Raw genomic sequence first — 20,678 nt, 5'->3', positions numbered from 1 at the left:
ATTTAATTATTCAGGTGGCCTAAATATAATAGTAACATCATATGGTAGTTTGTTCCAATCAACCACCCACTGGCCGAAGGCAAACTTCCGCACATCTATTCTGCTACCATTCTTCCTCAATTTGAATTTATACCACCTGATGGTCTAAGCAAGAGTAAGAATTCCATCAGCATTGAGCTCGCTCGATCCATTCAAATAATTCATATTTTGAATTCTTTGGAACGAAAACAAACAAAGTGGATTATAGCCACAGGGGCTCACATGTACTGAGTATGGGCTTGGTACACCCAGGGTCCTGGGCTATATATCATCATTCTTCTCTTTCTTGATTCTCTTCTACTTCTCTCTCAGCGTAACTCGGAAATGTATTTTCCCCCTTGGCTAGTAAAAGCTTTCCTGTGTGCTGCTTGATTTTTGAATAATTACGTTTATATTGTAATCCATATAAGCACTGAAGAAGCCCAATCTATGCAGCTTAAACGTGTGCATTAATAGAATTTAAATTTTGTTTAATGTAATATAATATTAAATTTATTTTCTTTGAACGCATAAAGTGATAGAGAGAGTCTTTCCTAATTTTGTTAAATGAATTTCCATTCCAATTTAATTATAGTTCAATCTTTTTACGCTAGGGTTTCGTTTTATGGAAGCGTGATTGACATGTGTTTTAGTGCAGTAATAACATTATTTTCGTTGTAATGTAATGGCTTCTGGTGTGGAGTTAGGTTTTGTTGAGGAGGTGGAATCATGGAAGCTTCAAAGCAAATATTTCCCTTCTAAAGTTGGGGGATTTCCTGCGTGGTTATCCCTTAAAGAATTACCACCATCGTCTCAGTTGACTTGTCAACGTTGTCAAGAGCACTTAATATTCTTATTACAAGTTTATGCCCCACTGGAGGATCAGGAAAACGCATTTCACAGAATTATATATTTATTTTTATGTAGAAAGGGATGCCTTAAAGAAAATAGTAGTGACGGGTTTAGTGTGTTTCGCTGCCAGTTGACAAGAAGAAACGACTTTTATAGTTACGAACCTCCTATAGAAACCCCCAGCGATTCAAATTCTCCATCAGCACTCGATTTTAACTCTCTGTGTGCTGTATGTGGATGTTTAGGTTCTAAAAAGTGTGGTCGCTGTCATAATAGAAATTACTGCAGTAAAGACCACCAAACGTATGATTGGAAAAATGGGCATAAACTTTTTTGTACTGAAGGTAAAGTTTTTCACAGTGAGCTTAAATGACTTATTTTCTTAATGGGTTATTTTCTCTGCCCTTTACATAGGGCCACTGAGATGCTTCGCCAAATTAATATATATGTTTTATTACACACACACATATATATATAATCCAAAATTAAATAGCGAGATAAAAAGTAATCAAAATATATATTATTTTACCAAATTCAGTTGTAAATGCAGCCTTCTAAAAGCTACAGCTTCTTAAAAAATTTAATTTTTCCTTCAAATACCATATTTGTTACACCATAAGATACACTTTTCCTGGAGAATGTTGCCTAAAATTCTCTTGCATATTATGGTTTGAACAGGCATGCAGTGATTTTTATTTATTATTATTATTTTTTTTGGCTAACTGCATATTGTGGGGTGGCCAACCCTGCAGCATACCCACTAATGTGGTTGGGGTGTGGGATATAAAAATCAGCAATGAATATAGTTGTTAAATTTCACTTTTAGTGCCAACAATTATAACCTGGAGTTGAATGTTACAGGAACCTACACTTCATATTTACTTCTTTTTTAAGGCACATAAGCATTGATAAGCTCCTCATGACTGATTTTATTAAAGCAAACATATATTTGCTAACCTATATCAAATTTATTTTATGAAAGTAAAATTGTTTAAATTTATTTTATTACAAGCACTTAATGTACATAGTAGTTCCTTTACACAACAATGGGTGGTACAGATCAGTGGGAGCATATTGATTCCAGTAGCATATGGCTATGCTTCTAGGTGGCACATAATGCACTTTCAACATGTATGGTTACTGCAAGTTTTTATAGGGAATTGCCACATAGTTTTACCTTAACTCAGTTTGAAACACTAACGTTCTTACCCCTCTGCCCACATTCCTTAGGGATCTGTGTGCGCAACAAGCAGCAAGATCTGTCCAAATTACTGGTATTAATAATCCTTTGATTGACTTTATCCATGACCTTTGAAAATCAGTAACACCTCTTAACAAGACACCAGTGGCGGAAGAGAGAAAAACATCTCTTTAGTAGTTTGTGTTTTGTGTAGTTTGATAGTTTCAATTTGTTATAAATTTGTAGTCCTGATAAAATGATTATGAGACAGGAGAGGCTTTATTTACACTACTCACTTCAAATTAAAAGTGTTAAATTGTGCTAAAGAACCTGGAAACTGGGTAGCTGAAAGATATTTCGCTCCTCCTCCAACCAAAAAAGAAAAAAAAATTATACTGTTACTTGTGAATTTGTATTTCAAATGTTTTATTACACACACACACACACACACATACATATTCCCCCCCCCCCCAAATTTGCATTCTAAAATTTGATGCATTTTATTGTCCAACAAATTATTATTAGCCGTATGGTGCAAGGAAGCCTGAGACTTTTGCTGCACCGTCCAAAAACAAAATTTCTGAGTTACCCTGAGTGAATGTGAGAGAGAGAGAGAGAGAGAAATAAAGAAAGAAAGAAAACAAGAGTCAGAAGTAGAAGGGAATCACAAAGAAAGATAAGAATGATGATATGTAGCTCAGGACCCTTGTATGCCAAGCCCATACTCACTAGATGTGAGCCCTGGGATATATGGTATTTGAACCAAAAATGGCAATTTTATTTTATATTAACGGCTGTGTTTGTGTGCAGTACTCAAAAAATTTGTTCAAGATTGAGTCATCACTGCCAAAAGTTAGTTGCCAGTTGGAAGGGGAGAGAGGCATACTAAAACATAAATATACTGGTGTTTACCTTTCTTGTTATCAGTAAATTCACACAATGCTAATGTCCCAAACTAGCTAATATCATAGCCGCATAGTACGACATTGGAATGTCTGTTTATAATTAAACTCAGTGAAAATTAAAATGTTTCAAATTTAATTGATTAACTTTTATATGTTAAATTAACTATAAATGATATATTAACTAATATCAGCAATGCTGAAGCAACACAAATCCAAAAGCTCAAGGGATGATAAATTACCAGGTCATTCCAACTTATGATTATCATGCATACAAACAAAGTTCCATAAGGTAAACAGCGTATGTTGGCATGTGTTCAAACTAGTTTGGAAGAGAGCAGTGGAATTTTTTGGAATTGCAGATGCCAATTCATAAGAAAGAATAGTGCCCATGAAAGTATCTATTGAAAAAAGGCATGCAGCAGAAACTGAACATATGTGAGACAGAGTGGAGGGATTTCATAAGACAGGTTTAATTAACCTTGACCACCTTGACACCCCAATGGACACGAATCGGGTTACTAGTCTAGGAATTTGAGGTTTTGGGGCACCTCCAGACGTTCCCCAGTAGAATGAATTTGAGATTTGAACAGTCAGTAGCTGTTTAGAAGAAAAGTAGTACCAAATTAAAAAAAAAATGTGATCTTGTCTAAAAATGTGTGCATGAGCATAGGGGCAATAGATTTATTTATTTTTTTCCTGTGAGAAATAAGACAGGACTGAGTTTAAGAAGTTAACTGAGTATTCCTCGCCCTACTGGAATTATTCAGAGTTTGGCATTTAACTCATCCACCATCGCAAAAAAGGATTGTTCAGAATCCAAGCACCTGGGATCATTTTGATCCAACACATCTACAATTTAAAAATCCACAAAAAATAATTCAGAATTAACTTTTTTGTATTAAAAACATATATTTAAAATAAATTTTTAAAACTCCCTTTAGACCTTTCATCAAGCAAAATGCAAATTCAGAAATCTGTGCTTCAATGAACCTGTGCAGTTGGATGCCAGCCTATCAATACTATGAGTGCTTGTTACAGGAAATGTGAAGCATGCATGCCAACAGTTTGATTCCAGGCAATGTTTTGCTGTCACAGAGCTAAAGAGTGTTATTGGAGGAAAGCATGTCAGTAGAGCCAACTTGCTATCAATTTTACACGAGAGATGTCACTCAACATGTGCATGTAATCAGTTTAACTTAATTCCTGAATTTTTCCTAATTGTGCGATAATAACAGATTTCTGAAATTTTCAGTACAGAAATGAAAAAAAAAAAAAAAAAAAAAATTTCAAAAACAGCTATTTGAAGTTTCAGCTATGTGGAGAGAACAGACAAAGAGCCGAAGTGCTAAAATATATGTATGATGTTTCATCGATTCGACACCTGACTCAAAGTTGAGAAGCTGGTGGCATATATTAAGAAGTTGAAGCTGATTATGCAAGGTAGGGTTTCTCAAACTGGATGGCAGAATTCTGTTTGCTATCATCAGAAAAACAATAGGATTTGTGGTGTGCGCATATGTTTCTGACATCCGCATCTCTGCAGATGTAGGGATGTGTAAGAATATGTGTAATATGATTGTTTCATGTGGTAGGATTTGAATGTGTAGTCATCAAGCTTTGTGTGCTATCTGGGAAAATCTTGTGAGAATGGCTTTCCTAGATGCACACAACTTGATGATTGCCGATTGTTCAACAGAATGCAAAACTCACTGTGATGAATTGCATTCTCACAGGTCTTCTATACCAACTGTACAGATTGAGTGCAGGTCAGAACCAGTTGTTAACTGTGCACATCCATATATATCCTAATGCATAAACGTGAAGATGTGTTTTGAATATGAAAAACCTTTTGACTCTACTGCGTATATTTTTCACTTGTGTAGATGGTTTATAAATTAATAGGGTGAAAATCCTTTGCTTATTGTGTCACTCATCTTTGTTAGTTATGGGCTGCCATAACAGTATTAGTGGTTTGCCACTTTTAACTTTAAAGAAGTCTGGGTTTGAATTCCATTGGAGGAATTCTTAAAGGTCTCTTCAATGGAAGCTGTAATTAGTCAATCTCATGCAAAGGGAGTAGGGTTTCCTCCATGAATTATTTCATGATTTTAGCCTATTACACAAATCAGTCCATTTAACATCGCAAGGGCAAAAATGTGACAAACTGTGCAAACTGGAGTACCATACTAATTGGTGCATAATACACTTAACCTATAGTACTTAGCACCGTGCAGGATTGGAGGTTGAGAAGATGAAAGAAGATATTTGTTGACATTAGACTTGAACTTCTGTAGACTGTAATTTTCAGGAAATACGTATGAAGGAAGGTTGTTCCAATAAACGGCAGTTGAATGAATCAACAAGGAAGATGAAAAGTCAGTTCTGTGATTTAAGTTGGACAATAAATGGATATTGGCTGGTGGCGGCAGTGTTCAGAGTGTTTTGAAAGAGACAGTGAGAATTATAGAAGCCAATTCAGAAGAACAGTGCCCATGGAAGTATCTGTAGAAAAGGCATGCAGCAGAAACAGTATGTCTATGAGAAAAGAGAGAGTGGAGAGACTCTGTTAAAGATGAGTCATTAATTAACCTAACTGCCCTCTTCTGAAAGAAATCTAGAAGCCTGAGAGAGGTTTTGGGGGCACTGCCCCAGATGTGGATACAATATTCCATGGTAGGCTGGATTTGCAATTTGTACAGAGCGAACAGCTGTTTAGAAGAAAAGTAATGCCGAGAGCAAAAGAGAAAACCAAGTTTTTTAGATGCAGAGGAAGCAATATTTGTGATGTGCTTGTGCCAAGAGGGATTAGAAGACAGGGTAATCCCCAAAAGAGATATATCAGCTTGCCAAGAAATTGGAGTGTCACCACAGATAAGCATAGGAGCAGAAGAATCCTTTTTGCGAGATATAAGACAGGACTGAGTTTTAGAAGGATCAAAATCAACTAAGTTGTCTTTGCCGCACTGGAGAATTACCTGGAGATCAGTATTTAAAGAAATAGTAGCGGATATTTGAGAAGTTGATCGAGCAGGGCAAGGTTTCTCAAACTGGAAAATGGAATGCAATGTGCTATCATCAGCAACACTATGGATAGGATTTCCAGGAAGGTCATTAATATTCAAGAGGAAGAGTGGGGGAAAGAACTGAATCTTGGGGGACACTAGCATTAGTGGAGAAGTTAGAAGAGAGAGAGCCATCAACCTCAGTGAGTGGTCGGTGCCTACGTAGCCAGGTGGGCAGGAGCAGCAGTGCGCAGCACACGCTTCTTGATTAGACCGGGGTTCGAGCCCGTGACCATCAAATACGGCGAATGTGGAAAGGTCAGGGAATGACTACTGCATATCCCGGAGTAATATGGCCTTAGTTGCTAATGCTCCTAAAAACCAAATAACAAACAACGGTGAGTGGTCAAAGGAAATCTTGATAACCAATTACAAAAAACAGTTGGAAACTTGTTTAGAATACCTTTATACCAAACACGATTAAAAGCCTTTGAGATGTCAAGAGCAACTGCTCCCAGCAACCAATTACAAAAAACAGTTGGAAGCTTGTTTAGAATACCTTTATAACAAACATGATCAAAAGCCTTTGAGATGTCAAGAGCAACTGCTTGTGTTTCACCCAAATGTTTCCATTGAATATTTCCATGAATGGGTAACATAAGCCAGAATATCACCAGTAGATTGACACTGACGGAATCCATACTGGCGATCGTTGATCAGATGGAAGGTTTCTTCGTAGGAGGCATTGAATGGAGTGTGCTGGGAATATTGGGAGATGTTTTTACCAAGATCATTAATACATGAGTTGGAGGTAAAATGGGATGCTAGCAGGTCAGCTTTATCCTTGGCTGAAGTGACAATAGAACCATCTGTTTTTGACAGAGGTGGGAGCACGGATGGGCAAAAGTTGCGGCCAATAGCTTTGGCAAGAGACCAGAATGCTTGGCTACCATTAGGACAAGAAGCAAGTTTTCTACTCTTAGCCTGTTCAATATGTAGTTTGGACTGATTAATAACTGCTTTACAATTTTGCGAGCTCTGATGTAGGCAGAAAATGAGGAATTGGAACAAGCCAATTACGATATTAGCATTGGTATTAGTAGAGGCATACAATGGAAGAAAGCGAGCATATGTAGCATCAGCCAAAAAGCAAACAACCCTCCTATTTCACCCCACCATTTGTTCCAAATACCAGCTCAGCCTTAAATTTATTTAGGCTATCAATTTAAACAACAAAAGATAGAAGTGTGTTCCACCTGCTGGCTAAAGGCAAACTTCTGCACATCCATTCTACAACTATCTTTCCTCAGTTTGAATCTATGCCTCCATCAGGTTCTTAGTCTGAGCAAGAGGAAGAATCCCATCTGCATTCAGATATCTAACATTCTTCTCTTGAACAACCTTAGCACATTTAATTGAAAACCAAGGTTTAGATAAAGGATGAGATTTTAAGGTGGAATGTGGAATAAAGGATTCCATTCCTACAAGAATAATTTCACTGACACGATCTGAGAAAATGTTGACATCAGAAGTTTTGAATCAGTAATCCGACCAAGGAAAAGAAATCTCGCAGGTCATCCCATTTTGCATTCTTGTAATGCCAAACAACACAAGGTTGGGAATAGCCATGAGATAAAGGCTCCATTGGAGAAGAGACGATCACCAAGTGTGATCTGAGGTCTCTAAAGGACCACTCAGTTCGACCGTGTACTTAGAAGGGTTGTTTGTGAGAAAAAGATCAAGCATGTTGGCTGTACGGTTAGGATTGTCTGGTGTTCTGGTAGATAAATGAGCAATCTGTGCGAGGTCATTAGTAATTGCAAAAGCCTCAGCATCATGACCAGCTGTGTCTGACTAGAAAACGGAAGCCAGCTAGAGTTGTGAACATTAAAATCACCAAGGAAAATTACTTCACTGTTAGGAAAGTTCGACTGGAGAAAGTCAGAGTTCCAAGTGATTAGTGGAGTTGGGAGAACGGTATAGACAACAGAGAGATTTTAAGCCAGAGAAGTTCAAAAAGAGGAGATTCCAAATTACCAAGTCTCTGATGGAATATCGGAATAGACATATGCACAAGTACCACCTTTGAGGCGAAAGGAATCATACAGGGAATAATTTGGGCAACTGAGATGAGCAGTGGTTTAATCAACCGATAACTGAGAATCTGTCAGAAAAAGTACATGGGGTTTGGCAGACTGCAAGTGGAAATGGACATCGTTGAGATTAGAATTGAGACCACGCATATTTGTGAAATGAACTAGGAAGTGTTTGGGATGTTTAGATCTTTTTGCAGATAAATTTGCTGAGTTAGTTTGACAATTCGTGGTATAGTAAGGAAAAGTGGGGGTAGGGACATGCTGTATGGAGTAATGAAATTATTGGATATGGCATACACATGGTAAGAATATACTCAGATCCTTGACATAACTTGGCCTTGACAATGCCTCCCGCATACACACTACTTGGACTCCCTTCAGTCACTATCTGGCAGAGTAGAGGTAGCAATATTATACACTAGCTGATCCGGAAGCCTCGTAAAGAGTTACCAATACTGCTAGTTAGTCCGGTGTACTAACTAGCAGCCTGTCTGCAAACACTGTTTTAGAGCCGTACCCTTAAAATGTAAGGAAGTTTGGATCTCACCATGGTGTTCATCATAACTCAAAAGACAGCAGTCATACTGCATGATGGAAGAGATGGGGAAGGGTTGACCAATACTTAGCCCTGGAGACTAAACATGGGTTCCACTGCTTGAAGCCTCCAATAGCAAAGTGGTGGTATTGCACAAGTTGATGAGAGTCATCTACTGCCTAGTATTGCTTTGTAACACAGAGGGGCGGCATTCCTCCATGTGCGTGCCACACCTCGACCTCTGCTTACACCCATGTGGTCACCCACAGTGTGTTTGCACATGGGGGTTATACCTAGGATCACTAACAGTCCTACCATCATGAAGGTGCAAGCAGAGGATTTGGCTGTCACAGACTGTCCGGACTTCACTGAAATTGGGTCCACTTAACTAGAGTGTCACCCGAATATCAGTTCCATCAGCATTTTAGTCTCCCAGGTAGCAAGCACAGCTGTCTGGCATATCTGAGAGAATGTCTGGGACAGCCTCAAGGACCAAATATAACACATTTGTTTGGTGAGCTAAGGCCCACAACAGAATGGCTGTCATTTATATAAATCTCTAAATGAGATGTCTGTATAAGAATATCTTAATGTTACTTCAAATCATGTTAATAACTACTTTTTTAAAATTTTATTTGCATTTTATAATAATCACAAAAGCGTGATTATTATTAAATGCAAACAATTTGACTATGAAATAAATTCTATTTCAAACTCTGTAAAATGAAACAAACATAATAAATAAACATTACATTTTAATGGATCACATTCCTATCAAGAGATGTATTGAGCGTGCAACTGTGTACGTGCACGTACACACACACACAAGCAATTCCAAAAAATATTTTACTTGGTAAGTAAAGTAAATCTTGGGCAACAATAATCATTTTTGCCCAAGATTACTAACATTAGATTATAACTAACGTTGTGAACACAGCATCCATGAAAACTTAATCACCATTGGCCATTCATTTAGAGATGTCTGGATTCGATTTCTATCAGTGGCGGCAGGAATAGGGTCTCCACTCCATGAATTATTTTTGCTTTTCAGTCTACACAACATGCAATTTGACCCTTCAACATCTAGGACCAATACCTTCAATGTTTTAGATTTCTAGAAACAAAAGATACTATAAGCAACAGGCTCTGGTGCCATTAAAATAATAATTTCAATTTGAACCCAATGTTATGCTGGTAGAACACTTAATACTGTTCTATAGCAGGATAATTAAGCTTTCTAGTGTATTTTCTGATTGCTCCCACTTGTTACCTATTGATTACTTTTATAAACAGAAAGCCCTTTTAAACTTTAAATGCATGTGTAACCGGTGATTGCTTATATGTTTTGTAATGCATGTAGTGTTTATACTTATGAAATTTATTTTAAAATGGCATTTTTAAAGCAAATTTCTTTATCTTTGCTTCTTTAGTTGTTGGTTTTAAAGTTTTCTATGTTGATAATACTATGAGTAGAATATTACATAAATATTTAGCTCTTTTGTTCTCTTCCATAGTTTTCAATTTAATGAATGTACATTTTTCTTTTTTTTTAGGGCAGTCACAACCGGATGATGCATTACAGAAAAACAGTCTTCTTTTGCCAGAGTATGAGTTAGTTACTGAGCCAGAAGAATACCAAGAAACTTCAGCAGGGGAGAAAACAGAAACTGAAAAGATGGATGACTATAAGAAATTTCTAGATTGTAATGTATCATCTTCCCTGCCAGTTAAGAAATCTGATATTAAGGATTTAGAAAAAATGCTGGCCAAGAATGACAAAGTCTTCAACAAATTTCAGAAGAGAATTTCTTGTGAACCAGAGCAGGTAATACTGTTAAATCTATCAGATGTGAAATGTAAATTCTTACTTCCTTTTCATCTTATCTACCTCTCCAAAATGTTGACATTTTACATTTTTTTCATCCATGCCATTCCATTTCAAAGAATGGCATGGATGAAAGAGAAAGTTGGCACTTGTACAAAGAATCTGAAACTAACAGTTAGCACTTCTGTATTCTGAGATCATGTGTGGCCTGTGAGCAAGACTTTTCTGCTAGTTGAGTTGATCTGCATTAGGTAGAATGTGAAATAGAAAGTTATCAGGCAGTTATTTTTGTTTATACTCTGGCACGACCACCATGTCAGTGGAGTTTACAATAAATCATCAATACAAATGTTAATCGTATTTAGTAGTAATGGGGAACCCCGGTCCACTCGGCTACATCAAGCCTCTCATATTTGTTACATTGATAAATACCTAGATAGAAATTTTGATATATTTTTTTCTAAACAGACTGTAAGAAAGGAAGGGGAAAAGGAGTGATGCGAGCATTGAACTTTGTTTGAACATAATTTTTAATGGATAGTGATCCCTTCCTGTTTTAAAAGTGTTCTGTAAGTCTGCTCTATTTATGCAACTTGGCATGGATTTTCAATATGGTAGACTGCCAGTTTGTAATAAAAGGAAATGGAATTAGGTTTCACAGTTATTTGCTTGATCATTTTCCCCCTGGTGAAATGAGTAGTGACGTTATACACTGAGTGATCACTGAATTATGACTACCCCTATGAAAACTGAATGCGACCCATTGACCACGTGAGGTACAAGGGTGTGGAGTTAGTCGACCTATGTAGCATAGATAAGGTGTCAGTGGTTCAGTAGGTAGTAAAATTCCGAGCGTGATGGGTAAAAGGAAGGATTTATCGGACTTTGATAAAGGACAGAGTGTGGGTGCTCGACGAGCTGGTGCCTTAATTTCCCAAATGGCTGAACTGGTGGGGTGTTCAAGAGCCGCCATTGTTAAAGTGTACCAGGACTGGTGTCAAAATGGTCAAAACCTGATGGCAAAACTGCAAAGATCAGTGAAAGGTTGATGTTAGAGGTGAGCGCCGGGTCCGACGACTTGTACAGGCGAGCAGGCATAGCACCGTTGAAGAGTTGACTACCCAATACATGGGCCAATCCGAAGCAATATCTGGCATGACCATGTGTTGCACGCTCGCACGTATGGGCTATACCAGCAGATGACCTCTATGGCATCCTCTCCTAACCAAGGTTCATCGTCATAAAAGACTCGCCTGGTGCAAAGAGCATGCATGTTGGACGTTAGAAGATTGAAAGAAGGTGTTCTGGTCGGATGAGTCACATTATTTACTCCACACCGTGGATGGTCATGTATGCATTTGGCAACAACATGAGGCTCTTTATCCATCATGCATGGTATCAAAAGTGCAGGCTGGTGGAGGTGGTTGTATGGTGTGAGGTATGTTTCACTGGCAGGAATTTGGACCCCTGGTGCATTTGGAAAAACATATCAGTGGTCTCCGCTATCGTCAACTGCTTGCTGATGGTGTACACCTCGCTATGTTACACTTTTTCCCAAATGGCGTTGGTGTCTTCCAAGATTCCAGCATATCGATTGGCTTCTGAATTCCCCCGATATCAACCCCGTAGAGCACTTGTGGGACACTATGGAAAGGCATATCAGGCGTCTGGATACACCAATCACCTCCATACCTGCATTGCTGACCACATTATACACAGCTTGGTTGGCCATACCTCCCGAACGCTTCCGAAATTTTGTTGAATCAATGCCATGTTGGATAGCTGCTGTACTGAGAGCAAAAGGAGGACTTACGAAGTATTAGGTAAGTGGTCATAATTCAGTGATCACTCAGGGCATGTTCTGTACTTATCGGGGATGAAAGTGCATTTTTTTAAAAATAATTCTGTTTTGATCATGAAATATTCTGGTGAAGTTTCATGAATATAGTCATAGTTGGTTTGTTTGTTTGTTTGTTTGTTTGTTATTTGGATTTTAGGAGCATTAGCAACTAAGGCCATATTGCTCCGGGGATATGCGGTGGTCATTCCCTGACCTTTCCGCATCCTCCGTATTTGGTGGTCACGGGCTCGAACCCCGGTCTAATCAAGAAGCGTGTGCTACGCACTGCTGCTCCTGCCCACCTGGCTACGGAGGCGCCGTCATAGTTGGTATATCACCCTTAAAATGAATAATGTAAGCATTAACATTAAGCATTGCCTTTTTTCTCAAGTATTATGTGTACTGATTTTGTGCATCTTTCTTTATTCGTACATCTTTGTTGACTTCAGGATCTGTAATTATAAAAACATGTTATTGAAACTGCATGAAACTTGGTGAGTTGCTAACTGAAGTGTTATACATTAAGTACAGAAATTTTTCCAACACCCAACCACTACCCTTTCTTACTGAGGCCACAAATTTTTCAACACTCCTTTTATGTAGTACTCCAGAAAAGGGTAATAGAAGTGTTTCACTTAAAAATGCATTTTATTTGCTTAATTATCATATTACATGAAATTAAACACAAATACAAATTACAAACACTTAAGGGAATTAGTCTTTTGTTATATAATAGAGTGGAGGCAGTCAGAGCCTGCTGTTATAATGCGTGAAGAGGTTAAAAAAATTAGAAAAACACATTACAGACCCAGGTTTTGACTGCTTCCATTATTATTACTATTTTAAACTTCTCCTTTATGGGATTTTTCGGCCCTGTGACCAGTACTGATACCAAGTGCATGAGGTAGTCTTTGTGTCCGGGTACTATTATTATTGTTATTACTGTTGGTCAAAGAACTCTTACCATTCTATAGGTGTTCAGAATCGTAGCTTTCTGGAGTTCCATGTACATATTCTGCGGGAAGCCTGTTGCTGCTAGGTTCTTCTTATTATGTTTTTTTTTTTTTTTTGTTGAATACATTGTTGCTATTGGATCTGTTGAAGTTTTACCATTGATTTTTTTGAATTACTAGATTGCTGCATTTACTATTTTGTTCTCTGTTGCTTTTTTGAATGTGTTGTTTTTACTTGCTAATACCAATTTTGTTTTTTTAGAATTTTAAATTTATTAGCTGATTACTGATTCTGGAAACAGCTCAACAGTTTTGAGATATTGAGAGATGTCTTTGCCCTTCTCTTTCTCGCTCGCTCACTTGTCATTATTAGCTGATTACTTGCTCACTCATCGTCGTTACTAGCTAATTACTTGCTCGCTCACCCACCCAAGAAGTGACCATGGAAGCTGATTTTGTGTTAGTGAGCTTACTATTAAATGGATATAACAGTTTATTACAATATATGTAGTTTGTTTTGAAAATTTCAAATTGTAGTGTACCTTGTGTTTGAAAGAGTTTAGGTACATGTTCTGCTTGATGTAGGTGTTTTCTTTGTGTTTGTAAGGTGTTTAACTTCTTATTTTTTCTGTTATTTAGGTACTTCGTTATCAGATAGGTGGAAAACCATTACTGGTATCATCACTGCATGCCCTAGCTGCTTCTGATATTCCTCCTTGCTCATGTGGAGCAGAAAGGCAATTTGAATTTCAAGTAAGCTATTATTAATTTATTTATATGTAATAGCACCTCTGTATTCAAAGTTTAGAGTTGGTCTTCTGAAAGTCAACACTTTGTGTTATATTTTTCACTTTCAAAGAGAACTTTGAATGACGTCATACTGGAAAGACCCTAACAATTGAATTTAAAGAACAATTTTTACTACATTAAAATGAAAACAAGAGGAGATTAACTTGTTGTTTTCATGTTATTCTTCGCTGAAATGGTACAGGTTATTATAAGCATTCACATTTATTTTTCACTGTAGATTTCATTTACACTTAAAGAGAAAATGTTTGAATCTCTACCATTCTAATGTAGATGAAACACTCGAAATGTGAGTGTATTTCTCAAATTTTTCTGCTGTCAGCATAAAGTGTCTTTAGTGCCACACTAATAAATGTTAATGTACTTATAAGAAATATCATGGTCACTTATTTGAAATGCAGTTTTACCATCATTAAAACTATTTGAACAGTTTTAATGGAGTATTACTGTCTCTCAGAGGGTAAGCAAGAACACATCAGTGCAGATGTCACAGTCTAGTGACAATTAAAATCACACTATGAGAGTCAGAAAATAATAAAAATGACTAAGTTTAGAGATGGAAATATATCTATTAATTACAGATGAAGGTATGCAGAGCTGTTTTTAAAAATTTGGTTTTTCCCTTGATGCAGAGAAGTGTTCTTTTTACTGGTTGCTATGATGATGACATCCTGTGTTTGGTGAAATAATAGGATGCATATCTTAATTTTAAGGGAGGGTGAATTTGTATGGATTGACCTAACAGATTGCAGACAAGTGCCCTTGAACGAGTTTTCATTGAATCTGCCTTATAAAAAACCAGTGTGAATGCCCCCCTCCCCAATTTATTTGAAGTTTATTTCTTTTTTCATACAAAAAAAACTCCAAAACCATTTAATTTATTAATAATAAATTTTTATTCTAGAAACATTGCTGAGATTATATCTCAAAAACAAACAATTGTGGCTGATTTAACTTGAATACAGTTTGAACTGCACTAGGGGGGGCATCATTTATTAATAAAGAATGTATCTTGGATTTTTATGGAGCAGAAGGAAAATATTAATAAGGTGTCCAGTTACATATTAACTTTTCAATGGTGGATCCATACTGTTTTTTTGGGGGGGGGAGACAATATGATAAATTCAAGCTTACATGAAAATTTAGCTCAAATTTAGTTTCAGTTTATCTTGAATTTTTAACCAGTCTTCATATGTAAAATACAAATAGTTACCATACAACATTGTAATATCATAAAACACAGTATTTGTTCCAATTTACTCAAGCTCTGGAAGGTAAGATCACCATTCTGAATTAGTCATGGCTGATGGACAATTTCTCAAAAGTTATGAGGATTTGCAGAACTAGAAATATAGCCATTTTATTTGTTCACAATTCATGAGGTAAAAAGTGTTGCCTCAAACAAAAAATTGCACAAGAAAAAAATTTTCTTATGTAAGAATCTATAGAAATGGTTTACAATATCTTGTGAAGTTTAACAAGAAAATTGTTTATATTTAACAAAAACTTTCAAATTTAAATTCTAAAAATGTTTTGATAAAGAGTTTTAAATATTAAACTGTTTTTGAACTAAATTAGTATTAGTATTAGTAATGGCTGCATGGTGCAAGAAAGCCTATGGCTTATGCTGCACCAGCCAAAAAAAAAAAAAAACCTGAATACAACAATGATAAAAAGATAAAAAAAATAAATAAATAAAAAAAAATAAATAATAAGAAATAAAAGAAAAGGAAATTAAACCTATTATCCTATGTGCTTCCCTCACCCAAAGGTACTATCCAGATGACTTTTGAATTTCCCCAAACTGTCAGCCTCTACCACCCATGTAGGCAACTTATTCCAGTAATTTATAACTCGCTGGCTAAAATAAAACTTCCTGCAGTCCAATCTAAACATTTCCCCCCGTAACTTGAATTTATGTCCCCTAGTTCTAGCATCATTTATAATCCTGAAGATTTTGTCCTCATTCATTTTATTGATGCCTCTCAGAGCCTTAAACACCTCAATCAAATCTCCTCTAAGGTGTCTAGTTTCCAAACTCTGCAACCCACATATTCGAAGTCTTTCTTCATAAGGACGCCCTTTTGCCGATCTCACCAGGTGAGTTACCCATCTTTGCACCCTTTCAAGAAGCTCGATGTCTTTCTTTAGGTGCGGTCTCCATACTTGAACACAGTATTCCAAGTGTGGTCTAACAAAAGCCTTATATAATGGGGTTATCATGTCCCTATCTCTACTTGCAAAAGTTCGATAGATCATCGATAGGACACCATGGGCCTTCCTTGCAACCTTTTTACAATGCTCAGAGAATTTCATGTCTGACCGTATCGTAACACCCAAGTCCCTTTCCTCCAGTACTGGGTTTAGTTGAACTCCACCAAGTAAATAAGTTATTTTGGGATTAGTTTCCCAGGTGTAATACATTACACTTTGTTGGATTAAAGCATAGCTGCCATTTCTCTGACCATTCCGAGAGAGACCTAGATAAAGGACCCTGTTATGTCCTCTATCTAGGTCTCTCTGAAGAAGCTTAGCTCGACAGTGATCATTAACTACTCTACCAATCTTAACATCATCTGCACATTTTAGACATCACATCCTCTATCCCCTCGTCGATGTCGTTTATGAAAATTAAAAACAACAGTGGTCCCAATACTGATCCTTGGGGAACCCCACTTCTTACATCAACCCAATCTGAGGAATAGCCATTTATCACAACCCTCTGCCTCCTGCCCTGAAGCCATCCTGCTATCCATCTAAGGATTTTCCCAGTGATTCTAACCTGTTCCAGCTTATAAAGCAACTGCTCATGTGGGACAGAGTCAAAAGCTTTGCTGAAATCTAAATAAACAATGTCGAAATTATTCCCTAAATCCAGCTCGTGAGTGACCCTTTCAAAATAGTGAACCAGATTTTTTAAACATGATTTTCCCTTTACAAAACCATGCTGAGTATCCTTGAGAATTTCACTTCTATCCAAATGATCCTGAATTCCACCCTTGATCATTGCCTCCATGATTTTCCCTACCACTAAAGTCAGACTGATAGGTCGATAATTTCCCACTTCACTCTTAGAGCCACCCTTATGTATAGGAGATACATTGGCACTTTTCCAATCCAGCAGAATCTCCCCAGAGTCTAGTGATGCTCGCATAATTAGCCTCAATGCACTCACTTGCCGCCTCCCTTAAGATTACTTTTGCAAAATTTCAATATCATTAATTACATATTTTTCAACTTCGCTTCCACAATTTCCCATTGCCACAAAAGGTTTTTCATTTGTAAATATCGAGTTCATCTGCAATGGCAGCTGGTGTATTTAATACTATCCCCTTTCCCTTACATAAAGGTCTGATCTGGTTTGTCCGGCTCTTCTTGGCATTTATATATGTGAAGAATTCCTTATCCCCCTCTTTGCTCTGTTTGCTAGTGATTTCTCATAAACTGCCTTTGCCTGTCGAACTTTTTCTCTGGCTCTATTACAGATCATCTTGTAGCTGTTATAGGCTTCAGTACTTTTTATTGCTCTGTAACCTTTCCATGCCACCTTTTTCTGCTCAACTTTTTCACTGTTCATCCAACTTGAAACCCTCCTCGTGGAGTATTTTTTTAATGGTAAATACGCATTCAAGGCATCTGTGATTAATGTTTTAAAAGCATACCACGGTTCAAATGTATTCATTCTCTGCACGGTATCTACCCAGTTAATAGAGGCCATGTAGCACCTTAAGGCATCGTAATTTCCTTTTCTGAAATTAAAATCCATTCCTTTGCCTTTTACTACTGCTACCCCTCTCATCATCATCCACCGTAGAACTCCGTGATCACTTCCTGCTACTGGTTCCTCTACTGTCAGCCCTGTTATGTCCTCTGATTCATGGGTGATGATGAGGTCTAGGATATTCTTTTCTATAGTACTTTCCCTGACATGTTGATGCAAATAACAGTCATCTAGTTGATTCAAAAATTTTGTTCCCCATGTCGAGTTTCCTTCCTATTTACTCCAATCAGTTAGAGGAGAATTGAAATCGCCCATAATAAGACATTGATGCTTACTTGCCCATTCCATTTGCATGTAGAGGCTTTCGTCATAATCTTCACAATCATCTGGTCTGTAGATTACTCCTACTCGCATTATACCTTTGTTTCCAACTATCTCACACCATACAGATTCTGTACTAGCATGTGAAACGTCTGAATCTGGGAAAGCTATCGTCGCACTCAGGCTGCTTCTGATAAGAAGCATTACCCCACCACCCCTTCTATCTACCCTATCCTTCCTAAATACATTATACAAGCCGTACTGAAACTCATCATCCCCAATTTCTGGGTGGCACCATGTCTCCGTAAGCCCTATTATATCCGCGTTACTTGTTTTAACCAGCAATTCGAATTCACTCATTTTATTGACGACACTTCTAACATTACTATATAAACAATTAAGACTTACTGTTCTTGTATATTTAACAACCCTAATACAGCCCTTGAAGTTTTTTAGGCTCGCTTCCCTGGCATTAGCTACCCGCTCACTTGAAATGTTTCTGCCCCCAGAACATCTAGATAATATGTCCAGTTGGGGTAACAGATAAGAACTCTTGAGGTATGTGCAAGAGTTACTTTGACCAATATTATCAGATAAACGCATGTCAGTACCCACATCCCCCCAACTAGCAGTTTCCCTGAACCTTTAAGGTATCCTCAATAATACTGGCAAAACCTTTTGCACCACTGTTGTTTAAGTGTATCCCGTCTCTACAAAACAAATTCCTTCTACCTACAAGTATGGGCCATGCTGATAGAAATTTCCCCCCTAAAGCCTTGCAGAGTCCAAGTCTTGAGTTAATCCACAAGGCTTTTAACATATAATCCCTCCTATCGTGTCTGGGCAGAATTGCATTTTTCCAACATTTTTCCAATATTTTTCCAACAAATCGTCAGATCGTGTACGTTTAATGTCATTAGTCCCTCACATGAATAATAATATTCTCTTTACCCCCATTAAAATCTGACAATCTGTGTTGCTCCCGGCAGACATACCCTGGTTCTACTCCACTATCGTGGAGTAGAACCAGGGTAGTAGGATGTGAAGGGTTATTGAAAATACAGTATGTAGTTTTTTGATGTGACAAAATCTTGCTGTTCTTTTTGGTGTAGATTAAATAAATATATGTTTATATTTGGTAGGTTATGCCTCAGCTACTGAACCACCTTGGAGAAAGTGCCAACAAAGTTCTTGACTGGGGCACTCTGCTGGTATACACATGTTCAAAGAACTGTAGTCAAGGTCCAGCTTATCATAGAGAATTTTTGTGGAAGCAGGATTTCACTCAAGAAAATGCAACAGAAGAAAATGTTTGATATTGGGCAAATAATTTTGTGACTATTTATAGGTTGGATAATTTTTTTTTTTTTTTTTTGCTTTTAAGTTGTACGTACAGTTTTATGATTATAGTAGGATGTCAATTAATGAAAGATGGTTTATCCAACCTCATCAAAGGAATCAGCATATTATCCCATATATCACATTATTTTACATAAAGTTATTTTTTTTTTTACTGTAAACATATTTCAGCTTACAGTTTGCACTCGTTTCATTTAGTAATATCAAGTGGCAAAATCCAAATGTAAAGTATTTTTATCCTTTTTGAAAACCCGATTACATAAATATGGTTGAATTTTTCAATAAGTGCTGTATTAAAAAACTTCTTGTTCGCAATGTTGAAAGCATTACATAAGCTAAGTTCCCACAAAAGCAAAATTTCTTATCCTGTGTATTAATTTCACAAAAAACATAATTTTGAATGTCAACACTTCTAGTCTACACAGTCTGCCAATTAAATAATGAGACAAAATTAAAAAAAAAGAAAATAACAATGCCAAAGTCTGGAAATGGTTATGTATTTTCAAAGTAATCTCCATGTGACTATATACGTTCAGAATGATTAATTAAATCCTGGAAGCACTATTGGTGCTGCTCCAAAGTAACCCTTCAGCTGCTGCGTCATTCTTTCATAGATGGCCTTAATGTCGTTGAAACATCTTTCCATTGCCCTCTTAATTTTTGGGAACATAAAATAGTCCACTGGTGTCAAATCAGGCAAGTAGAGAAGGTGACTGCCTCAATAGTTGTGATTTCTTCTCCAAAAACCACTTCATGTTGAGGGCTGTGTGTTGTGGCGCATTGTCGTAGAACAGCAGCCAGCTGTTTGTGTCGGTAGAACAAGTTGCATCTTATTCGATGCATGTGCTCTTACAGATGCGTGACATCCAAATAATAGTGGCTGTTGACTGGTGCCCTGAGGGATGAATTCCTTATGAATTCTTATATCTGTAATCAGTAATAGTCCGCCACTATTACAGATATAAGGCCATTATCTGCCAGTATTAATTATTAGAGAGAAAATCTTTATTGCAACTGGATGAATACAGTATAGATAAATGAGTAAAGTTGCAACTGTCCTGTCACGGCCAAAGGCCAGGGGCTCACATCAGAATTAAATAATTAATTAGTAGAGGCATATATGATGCGAGAAAGCAAGCTTATACAGCATCAGCCAAAAAAAAAAGAACCCTTCCCATTTCACCCATCCATTCGCTCCAAATGTTTGTCTAATTCTGCCTTGAATTTATATAAGCTGTCAACTTCTACGACATATGGAAGTTTG

The 20,678-nt window shown here is 37.1% G+C and overlaps 1 protein-coding gene across 1 annotated transcript; it reads left to right on the top strand.

Moving 5' to 3' along the window:
• Positions 1 to 703: 703 nt before the first annotated feature.
• LOC150085079 (uS5 assembly chaperone PDCD2-like) lies at positions 704 to 19,371 on the top strand. The gene is made up of 4 exons (XM_090376457.1): positions 704 to 1,214; positions 10,142 to 10,413; positions 13,846 to 13,959; positions 19,198 to 19,371. Exons 1-4 carry the CDS (start codon positions 704 to 706, stop codon positions 19,369 to 19,371), a joined length of 1,071 nt encoding a protein of 356 aa, XP_090232583.1.
• The last annotated feature ends 1,307 nt before the right edge of the window (positions 19,372 to 20,678 follow it).

The sequence above is a fragment of the Mastigoproctus giganteus genome, chromosome 6 (assembly GCF_048544385.1).
Source record: "Mastigoproctus giganteus isolate SK-2022 chromosome 6, ASM4854438v1, whole genome shotgun sequence".
NCBI lineage: Eukaryota > Metazoa > Arthropoda > Arachnida > Uropygi > Thelyphonidae > Mastigoproctus > Mastigoproctus giganteus.
This window is presented reverse-complemented; position numbering and strand designations above follow the sequence as displayed.